General features: G+C 50.2%; 1 protein-coding gene across 1 annotated transcript; it reads right to left on the bottom strand.

The window, feature by feature from the left end:
• Positions 1–193: 193 nt before the first annotated feature.
• On the bottom strand, positions 194–9,197 carry FNDC8 (fibronectin type III domain containing 8). Its single transcript, XM_014862060.3, has 5 exons — positions 8,989–9,197; positions 4,333–4,702; positions 2,600–2,836; positions 1,871–2,020; positions 194–226 (listed from the first exon to the last, which is right to left on the bottom strand). The coding sequence occupies exons 1-5, from the start codon at positions 9,195–9,197 to the stop codon at positions 194–196; spliced, it is 999 nt and encodes a 332-aa protein (XP_014717546.2).
• Positions 9,198–10,936: the final 1,739 nt, after the last annotated feature.

The raw sequence follows: 10,936 nt of genomic DNA, 5'->3' as shown, positions 1-10,936 counted from the left end.
CAGCCAAGGTGCTGATAAGTCCGTTTGTCTAGCCCCTCTGCCCTGGACTTCGCTAGAAGCTTACAGACAGGAAGTTGCCATTCCTCTCTTCCCCTGCGCCTCTGAAGGCGAGGCTGGGGAGGCTGGCTGGAGCTTCTATCTTAGTGGCCAAAGGGTGATCTAAGGCTGTGCTGTCCATTGTGGCAGGCACTAGCTACAGGTGGCTCTTCCTGTTCACTAGAATTCCCTACAGGGAGAAACACAGTCCTCAGTCACACTGGCTCGGGAAGGCTCCTTGCTGTGCGGGACAACGCAGACAGGACGCTTTCATTGTCACCTGAAGTTCTGGCCAGTGCTGCCTGAGGGGTGCTTTCCTCGGCGTCTCGCAGCACTCTTCTAGAGGCCCTGCCACGTCCCGAGCACTGTGCTGGGCTCTTGGGGTAGAGAGGAAGGCCATGACTGTCCGGGGAGACTTCTTCTAAGGGGGTGTGCAGGGGTACCCTAAGAGCTCCAGCAGAAGTGGCTGTGTTGCAATATGGGAGGATGGTTCTCTGCCCAGGAGGACATCCTCACGCCCTAGGCCAGGATCTTGCCTTCCATGCATCCTGCCTCACTTTCCCTTGTTCACTGCTAACACAGGTCTACTCAGGTGCAATTCTAAACCACCCTTGTATGGCCTGCTTAGGGCCACAGCATTCCTGACCTCTTGTTCCTTAACCTCCACCCCCATTCATGCCTTTATGGCTTTGCATATCGATAGCTGTGGTTCTCGCCTTCCACCATGCACATCTGCAAGGAGGCTGCATGGGGCTAAGGGAGGCACTGGTTGCTGAGTTTCCACTCTCTGCAGGCACTCATTGTCCTGTGCTCTCACCAGACCCTCACAGTACCCTGCAGCCATGCTTGGAAAGGTCTCTCATCCCCATATTTTTTATTTATTTACTTAGGAAGATTAGCCCTGAGTTAACATCTGCTGCCAATCTTCCTCTTTTTGCTGAGGAAGACTGGCCCTGAGCTAACATCCGTGCCACCTTCCTCTACTTTATATGTGGGACGCCTACCACAGCATGGCTTGCCAAGCGGTGCCATGTCTGCACCTGGGATCTGAACCGGTGAACCCCGGGCCACTGAAGCAGAACGTGCGCACTTAACCACTGCGCCACCAGGCTGGCCCCCCCATATTTTTGATGATGAAACAGCCCAAGAAGCTTAAATGGTTGCCCGTGCCCTTACACCCAGGAAGAGCCGGGATTATCAGACCCTGCCCCAAAGTTTGTGCACTTGACGCCATGTCCCTCCAGAGCTCGTGTCTGATGCCGGCAGTCTACAGGCTGCCACCACCTCTGTCAACCTTGCTGTTTTTCCTGGTGTAAGTGTATTTTAGTCTTTGAGTACCATCTCTTCCTCCCACAGAGAAAAGGGCTATGTTGGCAGAGCCAGGCAGTAGATGTGGTAGCATCCCATTGCCCCACCACCCTTGCTTTCCATGCCCCTCCCACCTGGACTCTTGGTCCTGGCACAAGCTAGGAAGGTGGATGCCAGCGGCTCAGCTGAGGCTGTCTGCGGCATGAAGTAGAACGTAGGGGCACTAGGTGACCTGCAGTTCTTTAATGAGGAACCTGGACCCAGCCCAGATCTGGGGGAGGGGGCCTAGCAGCTGTGGGCAGTGGCTGCCCTAGCCTGGCCTGCGGTGTCTCCACGTGAATGGAGCTCCTGTCTAGCCTTGGCCCCAGCCCAGGGGTGGAGTTCCAGTACCACTGTCACCAGGCCCTGGGCCGGCAGCATCATCAGTGGTTCCCTGGCATGGTGCTGGTGGTCCATTTAATGGTTCCAGTTCCTGAGGGCCCTGGGCCAAAGCTGAAGGTAGGTGGGCTTCCTGGAGCCTTCCCACTTTGTAGGGAAATAGGCATTCCGGATCTTGCCTCCGCATGTCCTCCAGCCTGATGAACACGGTTTTCCGCTGGGGTTCCTTGCGTTGCACAGTGATCTGGATGGGGTTGTGCTCGGGGAAGATGTTCAAGTGAGCGGCCACAGTTGCAAACTGAAATAAATCGAGAAAACCCCTTAGACTTCCCTCCCAAACCTGTCATCTTTGTTTCTGCAGCCCCTCTTCTGTTTGCTAAGTGGGATCTTCGCTAGCCTTACCAACGTTTTCATCGACACAGGGAACATGTACAAAGAGGCATGATTCAACTGTGTGCCTCCCTAGTTGCGTGATGTTTCCAACCACAGGGCTGGCTGTCCTTGGGCCTCTTCTCCCCAGGCCACTGCCCACCCCAGGCTGCTCCCTTTCCTCTGTTTCCCTCAATGCTCTTGACTTCCTGGCCCTCTCACAATCATTAGTAGTAAGTTGAAGAATCCAAAAACCAATGGCTCTGGAAGATGAACATTGTAGAGGCGCTGATGAATATGTTAGTTTGCATTCCCAGTGGGCCCCAGAGTGGCTTAATCCTTCAACCTCCCAGAAGAGAGCAGCCTGGAATCGATACTTATTTGCCCAGGCAGAAGGAAAACAAGCAGGGAGATGAGTGGTGGGCGAAGACAGCTGTTCCCAACCCCCAGGCCCCTGGTTCAGACTTCCCTCCCGGCCCCGTTGGGCCCCTCTTCTCCCAGGGCTCACTTTGTAGGGCTTGCACCACTTCCCCACCCCGGCTGTGTTGGCCGCGCGGGCGGTGAGGCAGTAACTCGTGTTAGGCTTCAGCTCCATCAGCTTCACCGTGATCCCCAAGATCTTGTTGAAGATCCATGGGCGATTCTTTGCCTTGGGCGGCTCATCGTCATTTTTCTTTGCCACCTCCTGCAAGAGGACCTGGTAGAAACTGACTTGCTGCTTGCCCAAGGCATAGGTCCAGGAAATCTAGGGGAAGAGAGTCCCCGAGACTTCCTGAGACCTGGCCCCTGGCCTGTCAGCCCCTCACCCATGCCCCACGTGGGTCAGAATGCCCTACTCCCATCCCCTGCCCCTGCTGGAGCTGAGGCAGGTCTGATGGAAGGCGAAAGGCACTCCAACGCTGGATGTGGAACCACCGGCCTGAAAGGTATGCTACTCCCCCTGGGCAGTCCCACTCACCTCAGAGTGTGCCCTCATTCCCTATTTCTTCTGGACTGTGTGTCAGTTGGGAGGGACCTTAGAGATCATCTTGTCCACCTCACTCATTGCAGATGGGGTTACAGGTTCAGAGAGGGCAAGTGGCTGGCCCATGGTCACACAACTATTAAGTGACAGAGCCAAGGTCAGGCCAATAGCTCCAGAGCCCATACACTTTGCACTACAACAGCGGTTGCCAAGCCTGGCTAAGGATCTTGGGGAGTTTTTATAACACTACAGTTTCCCAGCCCTGCTGCATCCTGTCTGGTCTCCCATTTCCAGTTTCTCTTCCATCTAGGCTGTGGTTCTCAAACTTCAGTGTGCATCAGAATCCCCTGGAGGACTTATTAAAACACAGATTGCTGGCCCCCATCCCCACAGTTTCTGATTCAGTAGGGGCGGGAGTGGGGGCGAGAATTTAAATTTCTAACAAGTTGCCTTATGATGTTGAAGCTGTTAGTGGTCTGGGAACCACACTTTGAGAAACACTGCTCTAGACCATTTAACAATGGGGCTCCCATATTTATCTTTCTAAAATACAGCTCAAATTGCATTCCTCGCCTGATATAAAGCTTTGCAAAAAGCTGTTCCCTATTGCTTACAGAGAAATCTAGAAAGTAGCCTAACAGTGGAGGACCTCTGGAAAATGACCCCAGACTGACTTTCCCCTTTGTCCCCCTTCCTGCACTCTAGCGCTACTCAACATGTGGTCCGTGGGCCATCAGCACTTCCTGGGAATTTGTTAGTGGTGCAAATTCTCAGGATCCACCCCAGACCTACTGAATCAGAACCTTTAGCGGGGAGGCCTAGGAATCTCGTTCGTAACAGGACGATCAGATCTGCAGGCACATTGAAAGTGGGAGAAGCCCTGGGTCAGGACCTGGGTGTTTCCTTCCACACTTCCCCACCTGTGAGCCTTTGCTAGTGTCAGCCTCTCCATGGAATGCCTTTCCCCAGCTCTAGATGTTTAAATCCTACCTCTGTGTCCCAGCTCAACAGTTACCAAAAGCCACCAAGCTTATTCCTGCACCTGGAAGTAATATTTCTTTCCTTCTGAATTCTTGGTGGCACTTGATCTGAACACTGAGCCCTTTCTAGGTTGCATTGGAGTTCTTTACAGACATGCCGTCTCTCCTAACCCAACAACTTAAGGTCAGCATGCAGGTGGTAGGTATCTTCCCATTCCCCATGGAACTCGGCCCGGTACCTGGCACATTGGGGGTGGTCAGTAAGCCTTAGCCAAATGCATGAGGAGCGAAACGCACCACAGCAGTGGAATCGCTGACTGTGTGTTCACAGATGAAGGGCGCCTCTGGCACATCCACCACCACAGAGGACTCTGAGGACGTTGAGGAGGTGTCTATGTCCAGTTCAGGGTTGTCAAGGTCCAGAATGCCCCCAGAGGCCATTTGGGACTTAGATTGGTGGGGGCAGAGGGCCGGGTCTCCCTTTTCTACATTCTTGGCCACAGAGGAGAAGCTAAGTTTGTTCAGCTCGCCCTCCAGCATCCCTGCAAAGAAGCTGCTGTTGGGCTGGGTCACAACCAATTTGATGGGATTCAACAAGGTGGATGAGACGGGGGAGATGCTGGTGTCATCGGAGCTGCCTTCAGAATCCTCCAGTGGCATCAGTTTCCTGGAGTGGGAGGGGAGATAGATGAACCAGGTAAAGGAGGCCACCCCAGCCCATCAACCTGGAAGTTCCTGCAGGGCAGGCCTTGGACCTGACTTACCAGCATCCCCAGCTACTTCTGAACAGCTCAGAACACCCTATTGCCCTGCAGCAGTGCATCAAACCCACAGGGCACTTATAATGAAAAACGCACATTCCTGGTCCCTGGTCCCCAGTTGGGATGGGAGTGGAAGCTGCTAAAGTATCTTTAATAAGATTCTCAGACGATTCGGATGCAGGTGTTCTGAGAACCACAATTTGAGAAACATTTGGCAAACCTTTAAGTCCTCCCTCCAGAGAGGGGTGCAGACACCCAGGGAATGACCAAAATGATCTACTGCGCTATGGGAGAATATCGAAAAGTATTTAAAAGAAAAAGAATTAAGCTTTACTAGTATTACTTATTATTGTTTAATATTTAATGTAATTACTAATTTATTTACTCAGGTTTTAGAATATTTAACACTATTAATACCTAGCATGTAAAATTAACAATAGTATAGATAAATATACATATTTTGAGTGAATGCTAAAAAACCTTTTTCCATTTTAATTTTGTTAGATTATGAAACACTTTAGACATACAGAAAGATATCAAGAACACTACATTAATTGGGATGTAACATACAGCATGGTGACCATGTTGATAATACTGTATTGTATTTTGAAAGTTGCTAAGAGAGTAGATCTTAAAAGATCTTATCACGAGAAAAAATTGGTAACTATGTGGCAATGGATGTTAACTAAACTTACTGGGGTAATCATTTTGCAATATATACATATATCAAATCATGACGTTGTACACCTTAAACTAATACAATGTTATACATCAGTTATATCTCAACAAAACTGGAAAAAATTGGGGCCAGCCCAGTGGCGCAGCAGTTAAGTCCTCACGTTCTGCTTCGGCGGCCCAGGGTTCCCCAGTTCGGATTCTGGGTGTGGACCTAAGCACTGCTTACCAAGCCATGCTGTGGCAAGCATCCCACATATAAAGTAGAGGAAGATGGGTATGGATGTTAGCTCAGGGCCAGTCTTCCTCAAAAAAAAGAAAAAAGAAAAGAAAAAAGAAAAAAAACTGGAAAAAATAAAGTACATCTGACCAACAAAAAAAAGAATAAAAGAATAATATATTGTTTCCATTTAGTCACCATCTAGCTTCAGAACGAAAGCATTGTCAATATAGGCAGAGCCCCTGAAGACTTCTTTTCCTCACCTTGCTCCTTAACCCAGTGTAGTAAATTTAAAATTTTATGTTTATTACTCCCTGTCTTATAGGTTTGTTACATATGTATGTTATCCCCAAGCAAAATCTATTATTTTGCATATTTTTAAACTTTATATAAATAAATGGTATCATTCAATACATATCCATTGGCAGCTTGCTTTTTCACTCAACATCGTGGTTTTTTAGATTCATCTGTACTGATATGTGTAGCTCTGGTTCAGTCATTTTAACTGTTGTATGGTTTTCCATTACGTGGATATTTGTATTGTTACCAATTCTTTGCTACTACAAAGAAAAACCTTGCACATATTTCCCCACTATTTAAAAACTTTTTTCTGGGGCTGGCCCCGTGGCCGAGTGGTTAAGTTCGTGCGCTCCACTGCAGGCGATCCAGTGTTTCGTCGGTTTGAATCCTGGGCGTGGACATGGCCCTGCTCATCAAACCACGCTGAGGCAGCGTCCCACATGCCACAACTAGAAGGACCCACAACGAAGAATATACAACTACGTACCAGGGGGCTTTGGGGAGAAAAAGGAAAAAAAAATAAAAATAAAAACTTTTTTTTTTTTACTGATGAAGTGCAGAATCTAGAAGTTGCCCTCAAGTCTTTTTTTTACCTTGACTCAAAGTAAGAAACACATATTACTCGGAACCCTAGTACCGATGGCCCCTGACTTATGATGGTTCAACCTTAGGATGGTGCGAAAGCTGTGTGAATTCAGTAGAACCTGTGCTTCGAATTTTGAATTTTGATCTTTTCCCAGGTTAGCGACTCATGGCACGATCCTCTCGTGATGCGGGGCGGCGGCAGCGACGGAGGCTCCAGTCAGCCCGGCAATCACGAGGGTAAACGAGGGATCTGCTTACAACCGTTCTGCACCCATCGGACTGCTCTGGTCCTCACTTTCTGTACAGTATTCAATAAATTACAGGAGACAGTCAACACTGTACTATCAAGTAGGTTTGGTGTTAGAGGATTTTGCCCAACTGGAGGCTGATGTAAGTGTTCTGAGCACGTTCAAGGCAGGCGAGGCTAAGCTGTGACGTCCGGTAGGTTAGGTGTATCAAACGCATTTTTGACTTAGGATATTTTCAACTTAGGATGGGTTTATCAGGACGCAACCCCACTGTCAGTTGAGGAAGATCTGTATACTTATACATAACATGAAACTAAACCACGTTTCACAAACCAGGACTTTACGTGTGATGTGCTCTGGAATTTTCACTCTATTTTATTTCATTTTTATAATACTGGTCTCCACCAACTAGAGTGAGTTCCTGACCCATTAATGGGTCACAACCCATAATTTGAAGAGCAGTGGTCTAGAGAGAGCAGTCACAGGCCTTTGGGGGCCAAGTACCCTGACCAGAGTCACACGGTGAGTTGACTGCAGAGTTGGAATTAGAACCCAGATCTCCTGGCCAATCCCCCGACCCGCCGTCTCCACGTCATGCAGCCCCTCAGCCGCCCTAGCCCATCTCCCTCACTGCTCTGGCCAGGTTCAGCAACTGACACACAGTCCTGGATCCCTTACTCCAGGCCAGCCTCTGGCTTCATGGTTACTTGATGGGCCAAATTTTTCCTCTCTGAGCTCCAGTCCTGTGGACCTCCTCTTGAGAAATCCTGATCCACCCAAACCTCCTGTGCTAGCCCTTGGTGGACATCTGGAATAGATGATTCCCCCACCAAGGTCCTTTGTAGGCTGAAGAGCCTGAGTACTGGCGTCATTTATACTTCAGACTGTCCTAATGAAGTTCTGTGTTAGATTTACTTGTTCAAAACACCAGTGCTGAAGTGGGCAGGGACGGCAGCTGGGCATTGGGCTATATGCTGGACAAAAACATTTCTGATCTTCGCAACACCCTGCTGGATGGGTGTGAGCCTCATTTTGCAAATGAGGGACTGAGAGTCCCTGATCTTAACTAACCTGTCTATGGCCAACTATCTAAGTGGTAGAACCTAGATTTGAACTTGGACTCCTAGCCCAAGACTTTCCCACCCTACCATGAGTTTTCCTGCAAGCATCTGTCACTTCAACCACACCTGCTTACTTACAGGTCCCTTAGGAAATGGACACTGTATCCCTTTCATAGAATCAGGACCCTTTCATAGAATCAGCTACATAGTTTGTGGGGATGCTTCCTCAAAAATTATTAAGAATTTTAAGACAGTGACAGCAGAGCATTAAACGAAGCACAGGGAGGGCCCTTCTAAGTGTGGGGCTGTGTGTGACTGACTGCACAGGTCACACACCTGTGAAGCTGCCCTGCAGATCCCACATCAACCGGCACCACCGCCACTTCACGGGCTGACTCCTTCCCTTCCCAGGAGATTCAGCTCAAATATCACCACTTCCAAGAAGCCTCCCTAATGCAACCCCTCCCCAGCCACACTAAGGCCCCTCAGTTCCTCAGGGTGTTCTGACAGCACAGACCCTGATGCATTATTCTGAATTCTTGCCTGACACCCTCCCAACACCCGGCCCCCCGCCCCAGGCTTGGAGCTCCCTGAAGGCAGGTACTGTGCTTTCCAGCACTGGATTCCCAGAACTAACACTGGCCCAGACACCCTGCAGGTGCTCAAAGAGTTCTGAGGAATGAAGTAAAGGGAACCCAGAATCACTGAGGAGGAACAGTAAACCTCAGGCAGGCAGGCTACTGGGGGCACATAATCAGGCAGGCAAAGGCACCAAAAGGGAGGACTGAGGGAGAGGAGCCTTGGGGGAGTGGAATGGGACAGGGGCGTCTGTGTGGGGGTGTGAGGCCTGCAGCTAGACAAAGCTGGATGAGGAGCACTGTTAACTCTGACTAATCCTGGAAGGCTTCCTGGTGCAGGAGGCCTAAATGCCCACCAAGAATTTATTTGGGGTCAGGAATCCATAGTGCAACCTGCACACATGTGCTTGCCTGGGAGTCCAGGGACAGGGTTGTGACAGGTCAAGGAAATACCGCCTCTTGAAGCCCCTCTCCCCACCCCCCAGCTCTGGCCTTAGAAAGGAAAGGACTAGATTTGTGTCTTACGGAAGACTGATGGTATCTTCCTCCAAGAAGGTAACCAGACTGCCACTGGAGGAAAGTGGGAGTCCTTTGGTAGTGATGGTCCTGTTCATAGACTTGGGGTTTGGAAAGGGCTGCAGCATTTGATGGTGCGCATTCAGAAGGTTGAGGGTTTCCTTCTTCATCGTGGCCCCCTCCCCATTCCCCACTTTGTAGAGCACCTCTGATGCCATATAGTTTGTTTGGGACCACAGCTGTCACCAGGCAGGACAACCAAGCTGACAGAAAGCAGAGAGAAACTGGCGGCAGCACACCTACCCTAAGTTTGGGTGGGGTGGGCGTGCAGCGAGCTGACTTCATAATCACTGCAGAGTGTAACAATTGGGGACCAGCCTCCTCCTTGACCTGAGGCTGCTACTGCCCAGGGCCAGTGTCAGGGGTGGGGGAGAGTCGAGGGACAGCCCATGCCACTCCCTGCGCCCTCCAGCTCTAACTCCGTGCTTACAGCAGCCCTGCCCTTTTCTGAAGATCTCAAAATGCTTACCACCTGTTTCCTTCAGAGCTGCCCTGGGAAGGAGGAAAAGGATGGTGAGAGAAAGGCACCCGGGCGTGGAGGGAGGCGCCGGGGCCCTGGGAGGGGCAGTGCTGGGACGGGGTGGGAGAATGGTGTATGGAATGCTGAGGCTCGATACCCAGAAATCCCAGGCAGCAAATCCTCACTCAGTCCAGGGATAGGGAAAGCCTGGACAGTCGACAGCTCCAGATTTTACTGCTGGAATTCTAAATGTGCCAGGCCCAAGTGTCTTCACAGGTTGAGCGACAACAGTGGATGCAACAAAGGGATACAAAGATGGGCCAGACACTATGTCTGTTCTCCAGGAAACCCCTTTACAGCAGGAAAATATACACACAACTTGCGGGGCGGGGGGGGGGGGGGGGGGGGGCGGTGAGAGGCTGTTAAGACGGCACTGGCTTTGCTCTTAGAAGGGGTTCGTCCACTCTAAGTCCTGCTCTTCGCTTACAGGCTGTGTGACCTTTGACAAACGACTTCACCTTGCTGTGCCTCAGTCTCCTCATCTGTGCAATAGGCATACAAATAGCACCTACTGCATTGGACTGTGAGGAGATAACCCTGTAAAGCTGTTTTATTTCTTCTAGAAGATGAGGCAAAGCAAAGGACATTTAAAAATACCAAATCAGGGGCCGACCCAGGGGCCCAGCGGTTAAGTTCGGACATTCCACTTTGGTGGCCCGGGGTTCGCTGGTTCGGATCCCAGGTGCGGAGGAAGCACCGCTTGGCAAACCATGCTGTGGACTGCGTCCCATATATAAAGTAGAGGAAGATGAGCACGGATGTTAGCTCAGGGCCAGTCTTCCTCAGCAAAAGGAGGAAGATTGGCAACAGATGTTAGCTCAGGGCTGACCTTCCTCAAAAAAAAAAAAAAAAAAACCAAATCATATTTTTTGTGTTCTATATACTCAGGGCTTTTGTTGTTGTTACTCATTAAAAAAAAAGAAAAAATTGAAGGTGCTGCCCCGTGACCGAGTGGTTAAGTTCCCGCGCTCTGCTTCGGGGGCCCAGGGTTTTGCCAGTTGGAATGCTGGGCGCGGACTTGGCACCGCTCATCAAGCCGTGCTGAGGCGGCATCCCACATGCCACAACTAGAAGGACCCACAACTAAAACTATACAACTACGTACCGGGGGGCTTTGGGAGAGAAAGGAAAAAAAATAAAATCTTAAAAAAAAATTGGAAAATACAGAGAAGACAGAGAAGCAGGCGCCCGCTGCGCGCTCTGCGGCTGCTTAGCACCTAGCACCCAGCACCCATCATACAAGGTGCAATAGCCTACGATCTGATTTAGTGGATTCCTCTTCGCTGTCTTCCTCTCACTAACGGGTCGGTCCCTTAGCGTGGGGCGGTCCGTCCAGGCGAACTTTCTGGCCCAGCGGTTGGAAGAAAAGCAGGCTCC

This window comes from Equus asinus, chromosome 13 (assembly GCF_041296235.1).
Source record: "Equus asinus isolate D_3611 breed Donkey chromosome 13, EquAss-T2T_v2, whole genome shotgun sequence".
In the NCBI taxonomy this organism is placed as follows: domain Eukaryota; kingdom Metazoa; phylum Chordata; class Mammalia; order Perissodactyla; family Equidae; genus Equus; species Equus asinus.
The sequence above is the reverse complement of the archived record's forward strand: the minus strand, read 5'-3'. Positions and strand labels throughout refer to the sequence as shown.